At 44.1% G+C, this 26,613-nt stretch overlaps 2 protein-coding genes across 6 annotated transcripts in view; both read right to left on the bottom strand.

The window, feature by feature from the left end:
- Nucleotides 1-9,036, bottom strand: part of pomt1 (protein-O-mannosyltransferase 1) — a 44,436-nt gene extending 35,400 nt beyond the window's left edge. Inside the window, exons 1-2 of the mRNA XM_080211972.1 lie at nt 8,905-9,036; nt 4,795-4,901 (exon numbers count right to left, since the gene is read on the bottom strand). Of these exons, the coding sequence (XP_080068098.1) occupies nt 4,795-4,901; nt 8,905-9,026 (229 nt within the window). The 5' untranslated portion in view covers nt 9,027-9,036. The remainder of the gene's footprint in view (nt 1-4,794; nt 4,902-8,904) is intronic.
- Nucleotides 9,037-16,173: 7,137 nt separating this feature from the next.
- Nucleotides 16,174-26,613, bottom strand: part of prrc2b (proline-rich coiled-coil 2B) — a 78,165-nt gene continuing 67,725 nt past the window's right edge. For 4 of the 5 annotated variants that reach the window (XM_080212346.1, XM_080212349.1, XM_080212348.1 and 1 more), the window contains 4 exons: nt 26,030-26,121; nt 25,341-25,446; nt 23,096-23,317; nt 16,174-21,434 (listed from right to left, as the gene is read on the bottom strand). In XM_080212346.1, the coding sequence (XP_080068472.1) occupies nt 21,237-21,434; nt 23,096-23,317; nt 25,341-25,446; nt 26,030-26,121 (618 nt within the window). In that variant the 3' untranslated portion in view covers nt 16,174-21,236. Of the gene's footprint in view, nt 21,435-23,085; nt 23,318-25,340; nt 25,447-26,029; nt 26,122-26,613 lie in introns of all 5 variants that reach the window. The other variant, XM_080212350.1, reaches the window with a different exon arrangement.

Genomic DNA, 26,613 nt, shown 5'->3' with positions numbered 1-26,613 from the left:
TTGACTCTCATCAACTTTTTACAGATGCACCATAGAAAGCTAAGGTTGCGAATGTAGCTCAATCCATCACATAAATCAGCCTCCAATCTATTGACTCTATCTACACTTCCTCTGCAAAGCAGCCAGCACACCCCGGACATTCTCTCTTCCACCTTCTTCCTTCGGGAAAAAGGCACAAAAGTCTGAGGTCACGTACCAACCGACTCAAGAGCAGCTTCTTCCCTGTGCTGTCAGACTTTTGAATGGAAGTACCATGCATTAAGTTGATCTTTCTCTACACCCCAGCTATGACTGTAACACTACATTCTGCACTCTCTCCTTTCCTTTTCTATGAACTGTATGCTTTGTCTGCATAGCGCCAAGAAACAATACTTTTCACTGTATGCTAATACATGTGACAATAATAAATCAAATCAAATATCACCTGCCAATTTTGAAGGTTCCACTCCTCCAAGAACCTCAGATACTTCACCATGTCTCCCATAATATCATTGCCTAGCCTCTATGCCATCTGTAATAATCTCACTGAGGCCAGTTATCCCTTTATTTACAGGGTGAATAAAGCACCGTTTCTGCGGCTACAGCACATGTCAAGCCATGGAGTCCTTTGGCTCCTGGTCCGGGTACAGACGGCTGGCTTAAAACTCCTGCTGCTCTTTCCTTATTGGGCAAGTCTCCATTCGTTCAACAAAGGAGTTTATACTCCACAAGACCCATGGGAAGATCTATTGATAAAGTCCAATGGGTATTGTAACATACTTTCCCCCACTTTAAGTCCGTTTCTTTCCCTGCACCCCTGCCACAGGATAGTCCTTTTCACCACTTGGTGATCAGCCTGAGGTTGGCTGGAAGTGCGAATGGATCTGGAGGTATGAACTGAATTGGAGACTTTTGTTTTTGGAAGGAGCACTGTAAAGTCACTAACACAGGCCCTGCTTCAGTCACGGCAGCAGTCTCTTCTGCTTCCATCTCAGAATCTGTATCCTCATCACCTGGACAGATATATGATGCAAGCACAGGAACGGCTGTTTTTTAAGCTAGCTCTGGCACGCTCATCTTTTAATCCTTGTTTATACTGATGCACAACCCATAAATCTTTGATCCTTACGTGAAGGGAGCTGAGGATGAATTCCCAGCCAAATCTGTTTAGATTTGAAAGTTGGGCATTTCAAGTTTGATACAGCACACTGCATCTGGTCTTTCAAGGCTTGGGGTTGGTTGAAGACTCCAGTTCCTGGTCTTGCATTGGTTCGTCCTTGGTGTCCTTCGGGAAGGGCTGGAGGTGGTCATGGGGGGACAAGTCTGTGCCATCCACTGGGATCTAAGTTTCCTTTTACCATAAGTTTTAGGATGATGACATGGGGGAGGTGCAAAGGCTTTGATGAAACTCTGGATGGATCTTGAGCGTTGGTTGATAATACTCTCTTGGCTTTGGACTTTAAGCTCCGTGGATGGTTATATTATTCTGCAGTTCATCATTAATCCTGAACTTTGTTCTGTGATTAGATTCTGATATCATGATACAGTCTTTTATCCTGACAAGGGCATATGATGTGTGAGCACGGAGGTGTTTGTCACCTATCATCTTGTTGCATTGCGAAAATCAGGAGTGTCCATTTTTTTCTCTTTGGTGGTATTTGTCCACCAGCGTGCTCAGACAGTGGGACGAGGGGAGCCTTAGTTTAATGGGCATTACATTGGCATTCAATCTTGCTTTTGTTGTGTGGTACCAGGGGAGCAGGGCAGGTAAGGGGGTCTGCCCACACTGCTTTTGGCTCTGTGTCGAGTTCTAGTTCTTAGGTTTCAATGTTTGCAATGTGGAGATATTTCCTTGTTTGGCGGTCTCCTTTCAATTGGGGAGCGCGCTGAGTTGCTTGTATGACATGAGGGTTGTCCATTATTTACCTTTTTTTTTAATGTGCTGTGATCCCTGCATTTATTGATACAAAGTCCTGACAGCACAGGAGGAGGCGATTCAGCCTATCGAGTCTGCACCAACTCTCCGAAACAGCACCTTGCCCAGGTCCAACCATTCACCTTAGCCCCCTAACTCTGTGCATTTACAATGGCTAATCCACCAAACCTAAACATCTTTGAACTGTGGGAGGAAACCAGAGCACCCGGACGAAACCACGCAGACACAGGGAGAATGTGCAAACTCTACACAGACAGTCACCCAAAACCAGGTTCCTGGTGCTGTGAGGGTGCAGTGCTAACCATTATGCTACATTTACATTTATATATTTTAGTATCTTTTACTTTATTTGAAGATGGGTAGCACCATAACAGGATGTTGGTAGGTGGCTTGGTATGGCCTTATGTCCTCATGATGGGTGAGGAAATGCCCTGTTAGGACAATTGATGTTATGTTTTTCTTTTATACTTTCTGTTCTTTTGAGATTAAGGAATCCTTGCTTGTCTCCTAAGAAGATACAAACAGATCATCTTCCCTGGAAAAGACTTGGCTCTTTTTCTGTTGTTGGCACCTCTGGCATGAAGTGAGAGAAATATATACTGGCACACACCCGGACATGGTCAGCTAATCCTTGGATACCTAATCCTTCTTAGATTGGTCTTCTACATTTACTTGCCTTCGTGGGTCAGGACAGTGGTTGCTTGGCTTGTGGAATGCATGGTGGCATATCATCTGTTAAGAGTTTCTGAGATGAGGGTGAATTGGATGGCATTTCACAGATGGTGGGGCTTATGAGGCACCTCAGGGGTGCCTAGTTTGCTTTGCTCCATGTATAAAATGATGTCAGTACCATTGGCCTGTCGGCCCTTATTCCAGTGCATCGCTGATCCTAGTTTAGCTCAATTGAGTAAGTTAAGGCAGTAGTGTGTGTGTTTATCTGGGTCAGGTGGGCAGAGAACTGATCACCGTCCTCCCAAAATGTCCCCTTGTGGTGGTTTCTGGACTATTCTTCATCTTGAGACTTGGTTCTCTGGGGATCCTGTTAGCTGTGGAACCTCAGAATGAATATAAGTACTTTGACGCAGCATTGTTAGTATTTCTTTGGTTGGAGATTCGGCTGGATGGAGAAGTTGGTCACCCTCCTCAAAGCGGTCTTATACAGGGATTTCCAGACTGTCCTCCTTCTTAAGGCTTGGGCTGTTCTGAGGGAGCAGTATCCTATTTTGTCTGAGGTTCAGATGTACTGCTCCTAGTAGCCTTTTTGCTAAAGTGTACAAGGGTAGACCTCATCTGACATCAATTGTTCCTCTCTCTCTAGGGTTTTCTTTCTTTATCTGGGTGGTTGAGGTGCTGATACAGGTTCTGATTTGTTTAGTTAACTCCAGTGGATTTCCCTTATCTGCTGGGGGGAGGAGAATTGTATCTGTCCCTGAGTTATTCCGTAGATGGGTCTCTTGACAATTTTTCTTCTCCTTGTCAGTTGGGTTTCCTTGGTGGAAAATGTTTTAGGTTTGTCGCTAATGAGGCGCCTGAATGGTGCCCCTGATATGGCTGAAAAGGAGTGAGATCTGTTGTGTTGCGAATCTTGGCATAGTGCAAGGATCCTTGGCTTACTGGCTCATGTGTAGGAGAACGTACATTGCCATGCCACGTCTTGTAGCAATGGTGGTATCCTAATCTTCCCCTTTTTCTGGGGTATCCTTTCATCGCTTGAAGGGCTTGGGATGCTGAGTTAGGTCCTGATTGGTTATATTTTACTTAATAAGGAATCCCGTATGTTGTGTATAGCTCTGTCTTTGTTATCCTGTGGAGGAAGCTGTTCATCATGGTACCAAGTGCTCATGGCTTTATCCAGTTATCTCCCATCCTTTCATCATCCATATGGAAGGAAATGCTGACTGCAATAGTTAGAATGATTGGTAATCTGAACTATTTGCATCTTGAGGTAAAATGGAAAGTGGAAAACCCGGAATAAAAACATTTATTTAAAAAAGCTTCATGCCCTTAGAAGGGGCTCGTTGCAAAGAGACACTAACCATGCTAAGTGATAAAAACCAACCTACACACTTAATGCTTTACAGTTTGTTGAACCGAGGCAAAGGCTAAAAGGATTTTTAAAAATTCTTTGATGGGATGTGGGCATTGATGGCTGGGTCCGCATTTATTGCCCATCCCTAATTGCCCTTGAGAAGTAGGAGCAATAAACTGGAAAAACTAAAATGCTCAGCCTTTATATTAACTAGGCATGAGATGAGGTTGCATTGTGGTATAAAAATAGATCAGGTTTCATCTTTAAGTCACAGCATTCTCAGGGGGTTGAGGAGCCATGAGGAGATAGTACATGGCTGGAGCTGTTGCTCGAGGGCTTGAAAACAGGATGCGTTGTTCTCTTGGATTGTCTGATGTTCTCAAAACGGTCAGAGCGTGGAAACTAGGCATTCCATCTTGTCATCGAATGCAAGATGAAAGATGGTCACCAGTCAATTTAATAAAGCTGTTTACATTAAAAGCCACTGTCCGTGAATCTCTGTTACTGTTGTGATGTTACCACAGAGGGAAATCTCCAACAATGGCCCAATCTCTATCAGTTCACTTTCACAAACTATCACACACATTAAAAGATCTTAAAAGATGTGGCCAATAACAATAGTGGAATGACAATTATTCAAAAACTTTCCTTAAAGGCTGCTACCTTACAATAAGTTGATCTTTCTCCCCACCCTGGCTATGGCTGTAACACTATATTCTGCACTCTCTCCTTTCCCTCCCTTCCCCACAGGTACTCTATGTAAAGTATGTTTTGTCTGTTTAGCACACAAGAAACAGTATCTTTGATGTATATCGACGCGTGACAATAATAAATCAAATCACTTTCTTACCTCCAACAGCCAGAATCATGTGACCAAGTGGAGGTCCACTGTCGTCAATAAAAAACATTTGCTTCGTGTACAACGAAACAAATTGGCCATAATAAACTTCATCAAACCTGGGGAGAGATTTTAGATGCCACAATCAATGAATATTGAAGGAACAGGGACAGAACTGTGCTAAGTACAGCAAACAGCTTGTCTGATAAGGTCTTCATGAGGAATTGAGATTAGGAAAATGCAAAATTGCCAAAAACTGGACCATTATATAGTCCGGTAAAAAGTCTCACAACACCAGGTTAAAGTCCAACAGGTTTATTTAGAATCATGAGCTTTCAGAACGCTGCTCCTTCATCAGGTGACTTCATTGTAGTGTTAATGTAAGCCTACTTGAGACAATAATAAATAAACTTAAACCCTTAAGATGTTTTGAGGATGCCTAACTTGACACCTAGTGTTGTGGCTTCCTCACTTCATCAGAAGCAAATCGCCACCTATTTTAGAGTACTTTTTTCCATTGACAGAAGGGTTGAGACCAGGGGACATGAATTTGAGATGAATGGCAGAAGAACTGCCAGCAACAAGGAAAGCCGGTTTTTTAACCCAACAAGTAGTTAGAATCTGGAACGCATTGCCTGAGAGTATGATGGAGGTTCAATCGTGACTTCTTGAGAGTGCACTGAAAGAGTTCTAAAGTAAAGTTAAAAATGTATTTATTAATCACAAGTAAGGCTTACATTAACACTGCAATGAAGTTATTGTGAAATTCCCCTGGTCACCATACTCTGATGCCTGTTTGGGTCAATGTACCTAACCAGCATGTCTTTCAGACTGTGGGAGGAATCCGGAGCACCTGGAGGAAATCCATGCAGACACGGGGAAAACGTGCAAACTCAACACACACAGTTACCCAAGCTGGGAATCAAACCCAGGTTGTTGGTGCTGAGAGGCAGCAGCGCTAACCACTGTGCCACCCCTGTGAAAGCCTTCATTCTTCAGTACATTCTATCTACATCAATGGAGGCAAAGTAGAAACGATCAAGAACTTCAAGTTTTTAGGTGTCCAGATCACCAACAACCTGTCCTGGTTCCCCCCATTCCGACACTATAATTAAAAAAGCCACCAATGCTTCTACTTTCTCAGGAGACTAAGGAAATTTAGCATATCCACTAGGACTCTCACCAACTTTTACAGATGCACCATGGAAAGCATTCTTTCTGGTTGAATCACAGCTTGGTATGGCTCAAGCCAGCCTATACCCACTGATACTGTCGAAATTTCCATTGCCTCGGAAAAGCAGCCAGCATGGTTAAGGATCCCACGCACCCTGGACATTCTCTCTCACACCTTTTCCTTCGGGAAAAAGATAGAGAGTCTGAGGTGACATACCAACCAACTCAGAAACATCTTCTTCCCTGCTGCCATCAGACTTTTGAATGAACCTACCTCGCATTAAATCGATCTTTCGCTACACCCCAGCTATGACTGTAATACTACATTCTGCACCCTCTCCTTTCCTTTTCTATGAACAGTATGTTTCGTCTGTGTAGTGTGCAAGATACCATACTTTTCATTGTGACAATAATAAATCAAATCAAAACATCCATTATTGTCAACACTGCATCTGATATTCAAATTATCTAATTGGTTAGATAGCGTTTTACCCTTAAACAAAGGATGATGTTGCAGAAAAGTACTTGTCAACATTAACATCCTCTGCTACAACTTAAACTTTATGTTACAAGCTTATCAGAGTTTGATGGCATTGCTTCCGAGATCACCAAATCCCACTTACCCTTTTGCCAATACAAACTAACAGCACTCTAAGAAGATCCAGCAAGTAAGCTATTCTATCAGAAATTCATTTCTTTTATATCAGTAACTGTGTTCCCTTCTCCACAGTATTTGGTTTGGAGAGATTTTGAGGAGTGCCGTAGAAATGTAGAATTCCTACTGTGTGGAGGGAGGCCATTCAGCCTATCGAGTCTGCACTGATTCCCCAACAAAGCCCTATTCACTGAAGGTCACTCAGGCATTGTGGAATGAGTACAGAGCTGGCGGTAGCTGCATAAAATATGATGGAGACTTGAAAGAGCAGTTCAACGTCACGTGTGGATTCAGTCTTTGGTGCGCTAATGGGATGGCATGGTGCCACAATGGTTAGCATTGCTGCCTCACAGCACTAGGGATCCAGGTTCAATTCCAGCCTCGGGTCACTGCATGGGTGGAGTCTGTACATTCTCCCCGTGTCTACGTGGGTCTCCTCCAGATACTCTGGCTTTCTCCCACAGTCCAAAGATGTGTGGTTAGGTTGACTGGCCTTGATAAATTGATCCTAGTGTCAGGAGATTGTTAGCAGAGTAATTATGTGGGGTTACAGGAATAGACCCTGAGTGGGATTGTCATCAGCGCAGACCCAATGGGCTGAATGGTCTCCTTCTACGCTGTAGGGATTCTCTGGATTCTATGCCCCAACAGTGTTTATTACCTCATAGACAACAGTTGATAATGATTCCGATGAACAATGGAGTCAGTATAGTTGAAAACTGGACACAGGATATTGATTCTGGACCAATGCAATGATTATCCCAATAGGGTGGTGCATGGAGAAAATCAACCAGCTCACCCATCTTGGAAATATATTTGGTGATGGATTTTGAAACACTTTGCTTCACTCAAAGACAGAATAGCTGGATCCAATAACCTACTTAAAAGCTGATTGCAGAAGTCTGATCCCAGGAATGAAGTGTTTATCATATGAGGAGTCTGGGTCTATAATCACTGGAGTTTAGGAGGATGGTGGGGGAGACTAAATTGAAACTTACAGGATACTGAGAGGCTTAGATAGAGTGAACATGGACAGACCAGTGGAGAGACTAGAACCAGAGGGACTAAACTCAAGAGTGAAGGGAACACTGCTTTAAAACTGAGATGAGGAATTTCTTCAGCCAGAGGGTGGTGAATCTATGGAATTCTTTGCTACAGAGGGTTGTGGAGGCCAGGTCATTGAGTGTCCTTAAGACAGAGACAGATAGGTTCTTGATCAATAAGGAGATCAAGGGTTACGGGGAGATAGCAGGAGAATGGGGATGAGAATCATATCAGCCATGATTGAATGGCGGAGCTGGTTCAATGGGCCAAATGGCTTAATTCTCCACCTACATCTTATCAACAGGCCCAGTGGAGATCATGAAGGTACCACTTAATATCAAACAGATGGTCAAGGCCATTCCAATGTGCTGACAATTTGCTCAGGTCATATACAGAATGTCACCCAAATGGCACCATTTATGGGTAAGCCACATGGTTAAGTGTCCTCAGCTTGGCATTTCGTTAGAGTTTCATTTCACCGATCACATTTTTAGCTTCTGACCTGGAGTTATTGAGTTTAACATTGCTGTGCATTTTTTAAAAATTAATTTGTGGGACATGGGCAACGCGGGCTCGGCCAGTGTTTATTGCTCATTCCTAGTTGCCTTTGAACTAAGTGACTTGCTAAGCCATTGCAGTTGGGAGTCAACCACATTGTGGCTGTGGGGTCACATGTAGGCCAGACTGGGTAAAGACGGCAGATTTCCTTCCCTAAAGGGCATGAGTCAACCAGGTGGGTTTATTCCGTCAACTGACAATGGTTTCATGGTCATCAGTAGATTTTTAATTCCATATTTTTTTTAACTGAATTCAAATTAGACAATCTGCTGTGGCAGAATTTGAACCCAGGTCCCCAAAACATTAGTTGAGTTTCTGGATTAATAATCTAGCGATAATACCACTAGGTCATCACCTCCCCATTTTATGATCTTAGGTTCAGTAACTGGATTGCTAAACATGCACACCAACAGCCTTGTCAACACCCTGCTCTACTGTCCAGTTGGCTTCCTTTTCCAGTGTTATGTCAGCAACCTTTCCTTCTTATCTTTGCTCTCCCTGAACTATGACTTAACCCAGAAGTGTTAAGGGGATCAAAAGATTGAAGAATTCAATTTAAACCAATTCCTCCGACATGAGGTATTCTGCACGAAGGGGTCTCAATGTTCTTACATAGCCTCATGGCAGTATAGCAACAGAAAGCAAGTGGATCTGAAAACTGGAGATCATTTCAAACAAACAGAAACACTTACACAACAGCTTTGGGGTACATCAGTCCCCACAATCTGCTTCCAATTCCCAGGGCTGTAAGAATGGTTAAAACCACATCAACATACACCGTGACAATGATCGGCATTTTCAGTATTCCCAGCATTTTGAATTGGTAGAGCTGAAAAAAAGATTCAATATTGTAAAGATTATCAGATAACAAATTATTCAGTTGGATAAAAACATCGGCGATAAGGATGACAAGAAACCAGTGATAATGTTTCTGAACTGGTTAAACCAGATACCAAGTCTAATGATCTAGACACGAGTTCAAATACCTCCACGGAAGTTGGGTGAATTTAAATTCAATTAATAAATCAGGAATAAAATGATAGTAATAATGATCATGAAACTATCAGACTGCAGTAAAAACCGCCAAGATAATAGGGTGGCATGGTGGCACAGTGGTTACTACTGCTGTTTCACAAAGCCAGGGACCCGGGTTTGATTCCTGGCTTGGGTCATTGTCTGCATGGAGTTTGCACATTCTCCCCATGTCTGCGTAGGTTTGCCCCAGGTGTTCCGGTTTCCTCTCTGTTTGAAAGACGTGCTGGTTAGGTGCATTGGCTGTGCTAAATTCTCCCTCAGTGTTTCCAAACAGGCACCAGAGTGTGGCGGCTAGAGGATTTTCACAGTAAGCCTACTCGTGACACTAATAAATAAATTTTAAATTACTGCAGATGCTGGAATTTGAAACAAAAATAGAAAATGGTGGAAAGTTTGGGGTGGCACAGTGACTAACACTGCTGCATCATAGCTTCAGGGGGCTGGGTTCGATTCCTGCTTGGGTCATTGTCAGTGCAGAGTTTGCACATTCTTCCCGTCTGTGTGGGTTTCCTCCCACAGTCCAAAGCTGTGCGAGTTAGGTTGATTGGCCATGCTAAATTGCCCCTTAGTGTCTCGGGATGCGTAGGTTAGGAGGGATTAGCAGGGTAAATGTGTAGGATGATGGGGATACGGCCTAGGTGGGATTGTTGTCAATGTAGACTCAATGGGCCAAATGGCCTTCTGCACTGTAGGGTTTCTATGGTCTTATGATTCTATGAGGTCTGGCAGCATCTGTGGAGAGGGAACAGAGCGAACATTTCAAGTCTGCATGGCTCTGACAAAGAGTCTTGTGACTTCTTATGGACTCCAGACGACAGAATCGACTGACTCTCAATTATCTTCTGAAATGGCGGGGCACTCATTTGTATCAAACCATACGAGAAAGCACCGTGAGTGTGCCTACATCAGGTAGACTGCAGTTCAAACAGCAGCTGGCCTAGTGCTGGCCTAGCCAGCAACACCAACATCCCATGAACAAATAAAGCTTTTTTCAGTCAGAAAAGCTTATTCGATCAAGCCCGCCAATCCACAGTGCTGCATTTCCAGCAACAATGAATCCCAACATTACTTTCATGATATTAACTACTCACAGATCAATAGTAAATCTATTCCACAGCTAAACAACCTGGCAGAATTCTTAAGCAACAACCTTACAGATGCAGTAGCATCTAAGCAGGCGGGGTTCATGTTTTGTATTTATTTATCCATGGGATGTGAGCATTACTAGCGAGGCCAACACTTATATTCACCCTAATTACCCTTGAGAAAAGGGTAACTGAAGGTGCTTATGCACTGATTTTCCAGGAGTTTCAAAAGTCAGGCTGTGGGAATCTGATGTCAGGTGATCTTTTCAATCTCTTTGAGTGGCACTTAGATATAACTGAGTTTAAAGTTTATTTATTAGCATCACAAGTAGGTTTACATTAACACTGCAATGAAGTTACTGGGAAAATCCCCTAGTCGCCTCACTCCGGCACCTATTCGGATATGCTGAGAGTAGTTTGCATGGCCAATGCATCTAATCAGCATGTCACTCAGACTTTGAGGGGAAACCAAAGCATCCAGAGGAAACGCTCGCAGACAAGGGCAGAACAGACAGTGACTCAAACCAGTAATCAAATCCAGGTCACTGGCCACCATCTCGTCTGGGCATTTCAGAGAGCAGTTGAGAGTCAACCATATCGCTGTGGATCTGGGGTCAGATCAAGACCAGACCAGATAAGGACTGCAGATTTCCTTCCCAAAAAGACATTAGTGAACCAGATGGGATGTTACAGCAATTACACAGTGTACTGGTTATTACCAAGATGAGATTTTAAATTTCAGAACATTTCAAATAACAACTAATTAAAAATTCAGAAACAGCTGAGTTAGACTTGAACTCATTGGGGAAGAGGGCACTTTGATTCTCAAACCATCTCCCTGGTGATGGGGCAGGACCCCCACCCTCACCTCATAAGGTGCTTTTTGATGACCCACCCCCACCACCAAGTGACGGCCAGCTGACCACCGAGTGAGGGCCCACTGACCCCAACCCCCCGAGTGAGAACCCACTAATCCCAATCCCCCGAGTGAGGGCCCACTGACCCCAACCCCCCGAGTGAGAACCCACTAATCCCAAGCCCCCGAGTGAGAACCCACTGACCCCAACCCCCCGAGTGAGAACCCACTGATCCCAATCCCCCGAGTGAGGGCCCACTGATCCCAATCCCCCCCCCCCTCCACCCCGAGTGAGGGCCCACTGACCCCAATCCCCCCCGAGTGAGAACCCACTAATCCCAATCCCCCGAGTGAGGGCCCACTGACCCCAACCCCCCGAGTGAGAACCCACTAATCCCAAGCCCCCGAGTGAGAACCCACTGACCCCAACCCCCCGAGTGAGAACCCACTGATCCCAATCCCCCGAGTGAGGGCCCACTGATCCCAATCCCCCCCCCCCTCCACCCCGAGTGAGGGCCCACTGACCCCAATCCCCCCCGAGTGAGGGCCCACTGACCCCAACCCCCCCCCCCCCCGAGTGAGGGCCCACTGATCCCAACCCCCCCCGAGTGTGGGCCCACTGACCCCAACCCCCCCCGAGTGTGGGCCCACTGACCCCAATCCCCCCCGAGTGAGGGCCCACTGACCCCAATCCCCCCCGAGTGAGGGCCCACTGACCCCAACCCCCCCCCCCCCCGAGTGAGGGCCCACTGATCCCAACCCCCCCCCCCGAGTGTGGGCCCACTGATCCCAACCCCCCCGAGTGAGGGCCCACTGACACCCACCTCCCCAGTGAGGGCCCACTGACCCACATACCCCCAAGTGAGGGGCCCCCCTAACCTTCCCCCAAGTGAGGGGCCCCACCCCCCACGACCCTCCCACCTCCCCAGTGAAGCCCACCGCGCCCCCCCCCCCCCCAGTGAGGGCCCACCGACCTCACCTCCTGCAGTGAGGGCCCCCCCCCTTCAGTGAGGACCCACCACCCAATTCCTTCTCCTCCTCCTCCCCCCCAAGTGAGGGCCCACTGCCCACCACCCCATTCCTTGCCCCCCCCCCCCCCCCAAGTGTGGGCCCACCGACCTCCCCTCCTCCAGTGAGGGCCCACCGACCCTAACCACCCCCCCCCCAAGTGATGACCCCCAATCCCCGCCAAGTGAGGGTCTCTTAAACCACACCCCCCAAGTGAGAGCCTCCTGAAACCATCCCCCCCCCAAGTGAGGGCCCACCGACCCGACCCGACCCAACCCCCAAACGTGAGGGTCCCCCCGACCACCCCCTCCCCAAGTGAGGGGCCCTTCCCCCGACCATCCCACCCTACCCCAAGTAAGGGGGGCCCCCTGAGAGCCCACTAACGCCCCACTCCCCACGGTCATCGGACCCCTCCGAAACTGGGTGCTCGGTTCCCGCCGGCGTTTGATTCCCTGCCCGCCCCTCACCCGGCTCTCCCGCCGCGGCCTGAGGCCGGCTCCTCTCCGGGCAGCGGGTCCCAAGCGACGCCGGCCTGGGGGGGCGGGGCGAGGCGAGCAGCCGGGGAGGGGCTGCGCGATGACATCATCAGTCGCCGTCTGCATGGCAACCGCGTCCACTCGAGCAACGTCAGCGAAGGCGCTGCGCGGAGCTCCAGCACGCGGAATTTGCATATCTGCAACAACGGGTCTGAAAAGTACCGAGATCCCCTATGGTAACAATAACCCCAGAGAGGCGCAAATCTCCATTGATGATAACCCCAGAGAGGGGCAAATCTCCATTAATACCCCAGGAAAAATATAAATCCCTATTGATAATGACCCTTGAGGGGAGAAATCTCAACTGATAACCCAAGGAGGGGCAAATCCCCATAGATAACCCAGAGAGGGGCAAATCCCCATAGATAACCAGGAAAAGGACAAATCTCCATTGATAACCCTAGTGAGGTGCAAATCCTCATTGATAACCCAGATAGGGACAAATCCCCATTAATAACCCAGAGAAGGTCAAATAGCCATTAATGACCCAGAGTTGAGCAAGTCCCATTGATAACCCAGAGAGGGGCAAATTACCACTGATAACCCTAGAGGGCCAACCCTCCATTGATAACTCAGAGGGGGGCAAATACCAATCGGTAATCTTGGGAAGGGCAAATCCCCTTTTTGATTTATTGTCACATCTATTGGTATATAGTGAAAAGTAATTTTTCTTGCACACTATACAGATGAAACATACCATTCATAAAGTACACAGGGGTGGAGAGGTTGCAGAATATAGTGTTGCAGTTACAAATATGGTGCAGAAAAACACCAACTTAATATAAGGTAGGTCCATTCAAAAGTCTTGACAGAAGCAGGGAAGAAGTTGTTCTTGAGTCAGTTGGTATGTGGCCTCAGATTTTTGAGGTGGAAAAGAGCATGTATAGGATGCGTGGGATCCTTAATTATGTTGGCTGCTTTTTCGAGGCAGTGGGAAATGTGGACAGCGTCAATGGATGGAAGGCTGATTTGCATGATGGACTGGGCTACCTTTGATGACAATAATCCAGGATTGTAGGTTGAAAAATGGTAAATGTGTGGAATTACAGTATAAGGAGGGGCAAATGCTCTTTTGGAGGGTCAGTGAGGACCAGATGGCTTCCTTTCCACACTGTGGGGATTCTATTAGTTTGACTGTCATGGGCACAGTTCACTTCTGATTAGGTCAGCGATTCATCTTTAAGGCTTACTGCAACTTTTCTGATATTTCTATTAATGATTGACCAACAGCTTGCTTGATCCTTGGGTATGTTCCCACAGTAGCGAGTTTGAGTTCCCAATGTGGAGGCAGTAAATGCCCACATGCTAATCTGCTCCTTAAGCTTGCCTGAGAGTTGTTTCCTTTAGAACCCTCTCATACCTTGCTTTCCGTGACAAACCATCTGCCAATGGTTCCCGCAGTATTATAGGGAGGGGTGAGGATGCCAGGCTGAAAGTTCATCTAGGGCAGCAAATACCCTGGGAGGGGTGATGTTGAGAGGTTTGATAAAAGTGTTCAAAATCATGAGCGATCTAAACAGTAGACAGAAGAAAAATCTAAGGGGCAGCACAGTGGGTTAGTACTGCTACCTTACAGCATCAGGAATGTGGGTTCAATTCCAGCTTCAGGTCACTTCTGTGCAGAGTCTGCAAGTTCTCCCTGTGTCTGCGTGTTTCCTCCCTCTGGGTGTTCCAATTTCCTCCCATAGTCTGAAAGACGTGCTGGTTAGGTGTATTGGCCATGCTAAATTCTCCCTCAGTGTACCCGAACAAGCATCGGAGTGTAGCTTCATTGCAGTGTTAATAAGTCTATGTGTTACACTAAAATAGATTTTTAAAGAAGGTTTTTCTAAAGGCAAGAACAAGTGACACAAGGAATAATGTTTTTACAAGCTGAGTGGTTAGGATCTGGAATTCACAACTCGAGTGTACAGTGAATGCAGATCAAACTTTCAAAACTGAGCACCTTAAGAAAGAAAACTCGTGTGGCTAGAGGAAAGGGGTTGGGGCGGGGGGGAAGTGGGAGGACTGATTTGTTCTTGCAGAAAGCTTTCATGGACATAATGGGTCAAACAGCTTCTTTCTGTGCTGAAATCATTCCATATCCAAAGCCCTACTTTTCAACTTCCAAGTTTTGCTTCAGAAACTGTTGGTGACTAGTGGGGTGCCCCAGGGGTCGGTGCTGGGGCCTCAGCTATTTACCATTTATATAGATGATCTGGAGGAGGGAACCGAGTGTAGGGTGTCGAAATTTGCTGATGACACTAAGATTGGGGGAAAGGCAAATTGTGCAGAGGGTGTGGAGAGTCTGCAGAAGGATCTAGATAGGCTGGGCGAATGGGCCAGGAAATGGCAAATGGAATTTAATGTTGGCAAGTGTGAGGTGGTCCACTTTGGTAGGAAGAATGGTAGGAAGGACTATTACTTACGTGGCGAAAAACTGCAGCAGGCGACGGTGCAGAGGGACCTCGGGGTCCTTGTGCATGAGTCGCAAAAACCCAGCCTGCAAGTGCAGCAGGTGGTCAGGAAGGCGAATGGGATGCTGGCCTTCATAGCGAGGGGGATTGAATATAAAAGTAGGGAGGTCTTGCTGCAGCTGTATAGGGCATTGGTGAGGCCGCAGCTGGAGTACTGTGTGCAGTTTTGGGCGCCGCACCTGCGCAAGGATATTTTGGCCCTGGAGGGAGTGCAGAGGAGGTTTACTAGGCTGATACCGGAGTTGAGGGGGTTGAGCTATGAGGAGAGGCTGAATAAACTAGGCTTGTACTCGTTAGAGTTTAGAAGAATGAGGGGAGATCTCATTGAGACGTATAAGATGATGAATGGGATGGATAGGATAGAGGTGGAAAGACTCTTCCCGCTCAAAAAAGACAGTAGGACTAGGGGGCACAGCCTCAAGATAAAGGGGGGGCGGTTCAGAACGGAGTTGAGGAGGAACTTCTTCACTCAAAGGGTGGTGAATCTCTGGAATTCTCTGCCCGTTGAAGTGGTGGAGGCTGCCTCGCTAAATATTTTTAAGAAGCGGGTTGATGGGTTTTTGATAAGAGAGGGGATTAAGGGTTATGGGGAGAGGGCGGGAAAGTGGAACTGAGCCACGACAGATCAGCCATGATCTTATTGAATGGCGGGGCAGGCTCGAAGGGCCAGATGGCCTACTCCTGCTCCTATTTCTTATGTTCTTATGTTCTTATGTTCAAACCACCTCCCTTGCCCCAAAAGACAATGGGCAGAGCACTAAGGCCCTAAACCCTAAAGTTCTGTCCCAAAACCCCTCAGTTTTGCTTCAAATCTTCCCTTATATAGAGCTGGCCATTGACCTTTGTCTGTGAAGTACCGTGGGACATTTGACCAAGTTACCATCACTGTAACAAATCAAATGCACCCATTCAATACTTTGATATCGAAAAGACTGCGCCTGATATTTATGATGTTCGCTATAATTTTAATCAAACACACAGGAAGGAAAAAAGATAACACTTTATTTGGTCATGTGAAAAAAGCATCAGCTGCTTTATTTAAATAAACCAGATCCTTTCATATGGAAAGAGCTATTACAAATCACATATTTGAAAGGATAAACAATAGGTACCGAACTGTAAACCAGAGGCCAGCACACACCTAACCAGTTCAAGCCTCATTAATAAATAACTCCTCAGTGTACACAACATATCCACTGTCTATCCTTTCAAATATCAAATCTACACGAAAAAACAAGAAAGATAAGGCCAAAAGACTAATATGCACGTTTCTGGTTATAAACAAACAAAAATGATCATGGTAAATGTCTATAAAGTAACTCTTTCAGAGCTTCTAACTCTTATTGGAATAGAAGTCAAACTTTATTTAAAAAATTATATAAAAGGATATAGGGCTGGGGATCAGAACATTCGCAAGATATATACTCAAAAACACACTGGGAAAGCATAGAGGACTTAAAAATGTCTCTGCTCCCCATCCCATAACAAGTTTTGATATGAATTTGATTAATCTCGTAATAAACATAAAAGGCATCAACTATAATACACGTCTTCATCTCAAGCTGAACAAATTTCTTGGAAACGAAATAAAAACTCATCCAACTGACAAAGGGAAGGTAGATGTTCAGCACCACAATAGAGGCATACTGGACAACGCTGAAAGTGAACCTGCATTAATTAAAATCGTGCCGAATGTGTGCGTTGCAAAGGATTTAACAGTAAAATGCAGGCTGCCTGAGGGAATGTCTTGCTCGAATCTCGGAAACTGGACTCTGAAAGCATCCCTGGATATTCTTTCTCAAATTGGAAACTGACACACCCATCTCTTGTCTGACAATAACTCTTGTTAACTGAGCCACTGTACATTACAAAATAAAAAAAATTAAAAACACGTCAATAAACTACAGAATGCTGTACAATATTTAAGTTACATGCTTGGGAGCAAGGAACTCAATCGGAACACTTTGTAACGGATTAGTTAAGGGAGATACAAGCCAACAGGTTTCTGAAAACGTGCACGTGTCTTTTGGCCCCACCATTACACAGAGTTGTCAGACAATATATAAATAATTGATCACTGTGAAACATACCTTTTGCTGGCATATTTCTGCACATCAGTACATATTAAATAATGTAGTGTTCAGAAGAGACCATTGATTCGGAGGAAGAACTCATCAGTGGGACAGATTCACTGATTGCACGAGCGCTCTGAGCAATGCATTACGGGGATATCTATTATAGCAAAACCATCGCTTTTTAAAGACGAATTCTATTTTTTAAAATGCAAAAAGAATCTGTTTTCTTTTTACTTAATCTGCCCACCATGTTGAATCTGGGGTGAATTATTCCGGCTCAAACAAAAAAGTGAGGAGCAAGCCACAGGTTCCCTGTCTATAATGACACCAGACAGAAGCACAAGGCTGGCAGCCGTGTTAAGGGTTGGGGGAGGCAGAGAGGAAGAGACTCGCCCACTTGCTGGCATGGTTTCAACGCGATCACGCACGGCGGTGATTAGGGTTTCAGTGGTAGAAGCCCAGAGACTGAGTCTCAAGCACGGTATCACAGATCTCTTCATAGTACTGTACAAGAACTTGTGGAAAACTCCCAACTGAAATAAATGGATTAAAATGTCAATGGCACACAACAACAAAACAGACAAGCAACTGGATGGTCAAGGATCCAAGTTCCAGAGCTGCCTGCCACCTCGGGAATGCACCTCATTCTACACATTGCACCAATTCTCGGCAAGGAGGAGAACAGAAAAGAGAAAAAAAGACAAATCCTCACTCAGATTACAAACACATCTTGTGCCAGTTGAGCACAGAGCTTTACCAGAGCCATCACAGAGAGCTTTAGAGACCACCTTATGCCCCCCACCCTTTCCCCATTAAAACTCGCAATGCCAAAAAGAATGTTTGCCAGGATACAGATGGCACAATTTCCACCGAGCTTCCAGTTAGCTGCATAGATGAAGAGCACCATCATGCATTGCTACTTTCTGAAGCTACAAAGGGAAAATAACGACAGTCCCATTTCTCAGGCCAAGGTCTCGTGTTTCTATGAAAATAGAGGTGCCTTTAAGGAGAATCAATATGCTAATTAACAAATTTCTGTCACATAATTTACAGGGTTGCATTTGACAAGAGGATTCTTGGGGATTTTGTTGTCCCCAATTTCAAATGTTAAGAGACTTATTCTTTTTGATGTTGCTTGAATAATCAAGTTCAAAGCAAAAACTGAGTCAACAGTTCTAACGAAACAACTGTAAGACCTTGGCCCCTCCAGCTACCTATACTGATTAATCCTGCCACAATTAATTTCAGTTTGTGATTGTCAAGGTAAATAACTTCATTGAGAAAAGAGATTACATTTTAGGTTCAAAAATTAATATCTACAGGGGCAGGCTAGAGTTAAAATAGGCGTGTGTACAACACTGAATTTGAGTTTTGTTGAAAAAAGGGAAAGATACAAGAGACTCCATTCCATTCCTCCTCTCTCAACTAAGACTAGTTGACACTTGTAACAGAAGCCCTGTAACTTAGGTTCAAGAACAGAAAGGTTTTAAAACTCTTCCACATTTCTTTCTGGACTCTCCCACCTACATGATTCACTATCTCCTGTCAAACCCTCTTCCCAATTCTCCATTTAATTACATACACGTAGAAAATTCTAAACCCATCATCTGCAAACTGTATTTAAATGACCCTCAGTGCCAGGGCCTTGTAAAACATTGATCTACACTGTTGGGATTCCTTATCTATGTATCCAACAATGTTAGGAGTCACTAAGGCTATACCATCATTAAATTGTTGAGATGGATTTTCTTCATTAGTCCTCAAGTTAAGATCAAGGACAACTGCAAAATGACGGCTTAGACCTCACAGGATGACTTCAGTGACCCTCTTGATTAAATCCTGTTATTTTATTTCCCAAATTTTATAACTATAATCAAATACATAAAAATTATAACTCATCACAACACTGAAAAAAATATAACAACTGTAGCTCCCATTGAAGGAAAAATATTAACAGTTCTGCCAATCTATGTCATACCTACTACCTGCACCCACAACTTGGACCTAATCTCTGTCACACTTGAAATCAAGGGACTCAGTTCAGTCTGGAGAACATCTACACCTCTGCAGGACCTATGCAGAGCTCAATGTGACCCCATTTTTAGTTGTATGCATCAAGGTACCTTGGAGATCCTTCTTCTGACAGCTAACCTTTCGACAAAGACACTGGTCTGGGGCTTCATTAACAGTACTCAGGATCAGTTTACTGGTAGCAAGAATGTTACTGAAATGGGGCCTGGACAGAATTGCAGCGCAGGCAGGGGCCAGGTGGAATGTGCCACACAAATCACTTTCAATACCATCACATAGTCAGTGTTAACTCCAGCAACACTGTTAAGCAGACCAGCTTGTACCAAAATAACTGATGGCTGCAAATAAGCTGAATTAATTCCTTCCCGCCACATTTGATCTTCACAATAGAGGGCAAATGTCAACACAGGTCATTTAACAGAATGTCCATTATGGAACTTAAATCCTTGGATTCCAAATCACATTTGATATGAGATTCAGTCCCTTGCTGACAAATGGAGGACAAAATTCATGTTGCATGTGTGCTTGAGAACTATGTACAGTGGAGTGTAGAAATCTAAATACCAAAGATAAGGATAGTTCACCCTTAACAGGACTATCTGCAGTAGCCCATTAATACTGATGTTAAAGTTGCTAAGTTATTGCAGGTGCCCAGAACTACATATGCACATTTATTTATTGTATTTATCCACATGCACTATACAAGTCATGTCTGAAAAGCATGGTACTACCTTCAACAAATGAGTATCTATTCCTTATTTGGTGTCATGCTGCTCCAGGAAAGGATTCTCACTTTGCAAAATGTCTCTTCTCAAGGGTAGCAATCACAGGAACCCCTGTGCTGGGTTAGAACCATTTGTATTTTGCACTTACAAGCTAACTGCTGTAAGTTAAATGGCGTAAAATGGTTTCATTGTGTATTCTGGAAATACAGCCACTACTCCACAACTCATTTCTACTTATTCCAGGCAAAGTGAAGTAAAGCCTACATAGTCAACAATCTCAAGGGACAGAATGATCATTTTCCAAATTTGCAACATTTTGAAATTAAAGTTTGTATTATTGGTATTTAATGTTGACGCAGCATCACAATGCTGTAACCTTAATTCCATATGCACTTCTCACTTACTAAGAAAATACCATGCAATGAAATGATCTATTGTTAGAGTTTCCATTTTGCAAAGTTAAAATTCTGCTATGACTGTAATACTGTTTAATATCACGCGCTGCACTCTTCAACATGTGACCCTTTCCAAAACTGCTAAGGTGGGAGTTTTGCCGTCAGTAATTATGAAGTTCACAAGTTGAAACGTGCTCAATCCTGAATACCTTTACTTTCAGCACAACATGCCCGAAACAAGCAGAAATGGATTATCGAGTGGCAATGTGTAGCTGTGTCTACCTGCAGGGATGCCATAGAAATATATTACATATTCCATTGTATCTTTGATTTTTGTCCCCCATTCTTAAAATAACCGGCCACTCGAAGTTAGGTGGTGCACCATGTTCTGATGCAGTGATGTCAAGTGCGCCATACCGTATAAGGAAGGAAAACAACATGCCTAAAATCAGAACTTATACAACTGTTCTATACAGCCAGACTGCACCGTTTCAAAAGGTCACACTCTTGCCTAAGTGGGTGGAAATCCTGAATTCAACTGTGGCTATCGAATTGAGAGTTATTCGCCAATGAGAAGTACAAAAACCTCCAGAGTTCACATTACCTTGCGCTGGTATCCGCTTAACTGTCTGCTTTGTCAAGATTGAGCAGCAAATGAAACATCAATTTAACAAAAAAAGAAATGAAGGTCTTAGCATTCCAGAAATCCCGAGTCCTTTCTGATTTTTATATATAGATATATATCATTTTTTTTAAACTGCAGGGGATCCTTATGCTTCCCCCATCTTCTGCTTTAATGCCATGGTGCTCAAATGGTCCAGTTCAGACAGCTCTCTCCTGTGTCACAGCTTCAGCGGCTGGGTCCTGAATATTCGGTACATTTAAGGTGGAGCTTTCTTCTCCGTGTTCAGCAATAGCAGTGCCTGGTTCCATTTTCTGCCCAAGGTTAGCAAGCTTTCCCTGCTGATGCTGTTCAAAGAACTTCTGGGTCAACTGCAGCACCTCTGCCCTCTGTTTAGCCTTTGAAAATAAATTTAAGAGGCTTTTAGTATTATCATTATAAGTATGTTCAGCTCATAATAGGATTGACAGAGATTTGGCTTTGAAGGAGACATTTTTTCTTTGGAATCGCGCACTTTTAAATCTGGCCATTTTACACAATGACAGACAAAGATACACAAGTATCCGAATAAAAGCAAATTACTGCGGATGCTGGAATCTGAAACCAAAACAGAAGATCTCAGCAGGTCTGGCAGCATCTGTAAGTAGAGAAAAGAGCTGATGTTTTGAGTCCAGATGATCCTTCTTCACACAAAGGGTTGTGAATCTGTGGAATTCTCCGCCCACTGAAGCAGTTGAGGTTACCTCATTGAATGTTTTTAAGGCAAGGACAGATAAATTTTTGAACAGTAAAGGAATTAAGGGTTATGGTGAATGGGCAGGTAAGTGGAGCTGAGTCCACGAAAAGATCAGTCATGATCTTATTGAATGGAGGAGCAGGTTCAAGAGGCCAGATGGCCTACTCCTGCTCCTAGCTCTTATGTCCTAAGTCAAAGCTTTACAGATGCTGTCAGACCTGCTGAGATCTTCCAGCATTTTCTCTTTTGGATATATAATTGTCCTTTGGCTAGAAGACGCCTAGAATTTATTACAGTCTCATTTATTCAAGTAGAGGATCTTCAGCTTATCAAAGCTGATCGTGGGCAGTTTTCTACTGCAGGGTGTAACTGAGAACAATCTTGTGGAGGTACTATTTTGTCTTAATCTGATAAACTGCATTCATTCCTCAATGTTATAACTTTATAAGACCCTTGTCAGGCCTCATTTGGAGTACTGTGCGCAGTTCTGGTCGCCTCCCTATAGGAAAGACGTAGAAGCTATTGAAAGGGTACAGAGGAGATTTACAAGGATGTTGCCTGGACTGGGAGGCATGCCTTATGAAGTTAGGTTGAGGGAGCTGGGTCTCTTTTCTCTGGAGAGACGAAGGTTGAGAGGCGACCTGATAGAGGTTTATAAAATGTTGAGAGGAATGGATAGGGTGGATTCTCAGAGGCTATTTCCCCGGGTTGAAATGGTCGCTACGAGAGGACACAGATTTAAGGTGCGGGGAGGAAAGTACAGAAGTGATGTTAGGGGTAAGTTTTTCACTCAGAGGGTGGTGAGTGAGTGGAATCGGCTGCCGTCAGTGGTGGTGGAGGCGAACTCGCTGGGGTCTTTTAAAAGACTTCTGGATGAGTATATGGGGTTTTATGGGATTGGGGGTTATAGATAGGTGTTGATGTGATTGGCGCAACTCGTGGGCCAAAGGGCCTGTTTGTGCTGTGGTGTTCTATGTTCTATGTCTACAGGAGAATACTCTTCTCTCCCTCTCCATCCTCAATTTACACCATTTTCCACTCAGAAAGCTGAGTGACTTGAGATTTAGGTTAAACACTCCTGCATCAGGAAGAAGCAAATTTCACAGGGAAGTATCTGCCATGCCCCATTTATCACATCCATATTGCAGCATTCAGGTCACACACCTCAATTTATCAGCAGTAATATGCAAACATTTATCTGCCAGGGACGGAGCAAGACTGCAGTCAGCAGAAGGATGAGAAAGAGCTTGTTTTAGGGAAATTGTAGTTAGGGGTGGGAAACAAAACATGTCTGGAGTCTTTGTAATATTTACATTTGCTCACCTTGAGATCCTCTTCTCCTCCCCTTTCAGCGTTGCAAGCTCGAATTGTGGGGGCAGAATTTTCTCGACCAGAGCTGTGCATTCGAGGCGGACGTACTGTGATTGGGGGTGCAATGGGACCTTTGTTCATCTGCATTACGGGACGCTGAATTGGAGTAGGATAGGTTCCGACATTGGGAGGCCTCATGTGCATTATCATGTTGCCCTGGGGTGGGGGTGGCATCTGAGTAAAATGAAGAGGGAGGGATGTGGGAAAGATGCTTTTTAATAGCTGACGAGCGGCATTAACAGTTTACAAGTCTCATCTTTGTCTGTCCATAAAATACGTCTACTAGTGATTGCTGCTCACAAATGAATAATGTTAACTGTACTGTCAGTATAAATCACAGTTCTACTGATAGAAACAACCAAGGAATACATTCACGCTACCGTGCCTTTGCTGGGTCATTAAAAAAAAGTTTAGTCCCAATTTCTAGCCTTTCCCCATTAAACAATTTTTTTTTCAAGTAGTTACACATTTCCCCATCCGCTTCCATCATCCTTTCAGGAAGTATGTCTTAGATCACAAAACCTCACTGCAAAAAAAATTTCCTCATGTAGCCTCTGGTTCTTTTACCGATCATCTTAAATCAGTGCCCTCTGGTTACTGATCCTTCTGCCTTTGAAAAGTCTCTTCTTGTTTACTTCTCAAAGCCCCACATGATTTTAAATATCTGAACTGAAACTTCCCTTATCTTCTGTGTTCCCAGGAGGATAATCCCAGCTCCTACTGTCTCTCCAGTAACTACCTGGAACCAATTTTGTAAATCTCTACTGCACACACTCCAAGGACTTGACATCCTTCCTTAACTATGCAGACTTGTCACGTGTCAACCTCACTTAAATTTAGATTTTGCCACTCGAAGAACTCCAAATTGTTGCTGAACACCTTGACAATTTGCCACTTCAAACAATTCCCCCCTCAGGGGCAGCAAGATGACACAGTCATTAGCACTGCTGCCTCACAGCGCCAGGAACATGGGTTCGATTCCCAGCTTGGGTCACTATCTGTGATGAGTATGCATATTCTCCCACGTGTCCTCTGGGTGCGCCGGTTTCCTCCCACAATCTGAAAGACATGCTGGTTAGGTGCATTGACCCGAACAGGCGCTGGAGTATGGTGATTAGGGAATTGTAGTGTTAATGTCAGCCTTACTTGTGACTAATAAATAAATAAGCTTTTAAACTGCACTCCTATCTACCTGGGCTAGCTTCCTATTCAAACTTGTTAATAAATGCTTTTTTACAGTCCAGTATCTTTACCATTGACTATTACTTCTCTTTTTCAGTTTTTAATGTTTAATCCAACTATTCTGCAGCTATCATTTCCTAGATGTTTTCTTATTTTTATCTATTTGATTCACTTCCAAGAATTATATTTCAGCACTACTTTCTTCTTCATTGGGCCACAGAATCTATCATTCAGCTCTGAACACGAGAAACTTCGCCACCATTAATTCTACCACAGTCTTATCTTTGCACAATTAAAATCACCCACTGTTTCTATGTGCTTCTCGAATGCGTCTACAGATCCTTACGTCCCACCTCCTTTCCACTGTTTCATGGTCTATAATAGGCACTCAATGGTATTATTGTTTCTGTCCTGTTCTATCATTCTAAGAAAATAAATTTAGCCTTTTCACCGCCTGCCATAATGTCCTTATGCTCTCACTCTGTATAAATTCATTGTGTTGTAACAGTTTAAAGTGGGGTTTAAAGTTTATTTATTAGATACAAGCAGCTTACATTAACACTGCAATGAAGTTATTGTGAAAATCCCCTAGTCGCCACACTCTGGCGCCTGTTCGGGTACAATGAGGGAAAATTCAGCACGGCCAATATACCTAACCTGCACATCTTTGGATTGTGGGAGGAAACTGGAGCACCCAGAGGAAACCCATGCTGATATGGGGAGAAAGTGCAAACTCCACACAGATAGTGACCCAAGCCAGGAATCAAACCCAGGTTCCTGGCGCTGAGAGGCAGCAGTGCTAACCACTGTGGCACCCCAAATGTCCTTAAATTACTACTTAATCCCTGCAATAAGAATTGTACAGTTCACAGTTCTATCCTTGTCTGAGCTTCATCTTCAGAAATACATTTTTCTCATATACCCATCATAATGTGGGTCCAGCTCACCAATTTTATTCAGAATTCTTTTTTAAACTTTTTAATGCAAACTGCCAACCAGGCATACAATGACAGACCTGCTGAGCATAGTGGCCCTGGATGGCTCCTGGTATATTCAAGCCCATTGTGTTAGCAGCTGATCCGGGTCCAGACGGCTTCCCATTTGGGCTTGTACAGCTGGGTCTAGAATGAAGCACAAACAGGAACCGTGACACATTAGAGCACATTTCACAGATGGCTGACAATTCTGAACTCCTACCACCTTTGTTAAATTTAATCACAGATTATGTGCAAGACAATTGCATAGTTTAATGAATTACAAATTTATTAACCCTGTGTGAATGCCATCTGTTCTTCACTTGGTCAGGTTACATCAACTTTGGTCTTGTCAATGGCCAATTATTCTCTCCCCTTAATGATGTTAAGCTCTTAGATACAATCTGTGCTATTTTTTAAATTTAAGTAACCACCCCATGAACATATGCAGACCCAGGACTTGAACTAATCAATAATATACCACGGCCAAGATTCATCACTCCAGGTAGCCTTTCGCAAGGTTCAAATGCATATCTCTTTTTTCTGTAGGTCTTAAATTCATTTTAACTTTATGTATGGAACCATTACTTGGCCTTGCGTTTACTGAATACATTTTAATGTTGATCCTGACAAGTCCCATTTAAATTATGGCCCCATTTTAAAATTAAATTTTCTTTACATTTTTAAAAAAGCACAAAAAAAACCCTCCCAGCAGGAAAGTCTTGGTTACCTGAAGAGGTTTGGGACAGGACCTCCAGACATCCCAGAGGAAACCTGCTTGTTGTCTGCAAACTGAAATGCTTTCAGGTCCATCTGGGGAATCTAAAAAAAAAATACATTTTTAAAAGACTTTAAAATGAAGCTAACTTCCATTTCTGGCTACATATTTCTATAAATGTACCATCCTGTAGTTTTGGTAATTTGAAAGCATACAAGGTTGTCATTCAGTCCATTGTACCTGTGTTCTCCCAGTGCTAACCCAACACTGGAGATATCCACTCCTTTGCTCTCTGCTGGTAACTTCTAATCAATTCTTTTAAATCCTCAAATGCAACACCAAACTTTTCTTCAACAGCCACTTACAGAAAGACACTGCTTCAAAAGGCCATTTGGCCCAACTATTCATCATTGGCATTTACGTATCATGCTACAATGACTGCCCTTCTCTCATATCCTTCCTCTCATATCAATTCATTCCATTTTCCTTCAGCATCTGTCCAAGCTATTGAACAACACAGTTTTTACCTCATTCTCTAACTCTGAATGTGAATTCCTCAGCCTTACAACCATTACTGCCACAATATTTTCCCTGTT

Source organism: Carcharhinus amblyrhynchos, chromosome 25 (genome assembly GCF_965287045.1).
Source record: "Carcharhinus amblyrhynchos chromosome 25, sCarAmb.v2.hapA, whole genome shotgun sequence".
Taxonomy (NCBI): domain Eukaryota; kingdom Metazoa; phylum Chordata; class Chondrichthyes; order Carcharhiniformes; family Carcharhinidae; genus Carcharhinus; species Carcharhinus amblyrhynchos.
This window is presented reverse-complemented; position numbering and strand designations above follow the sequence as displayed.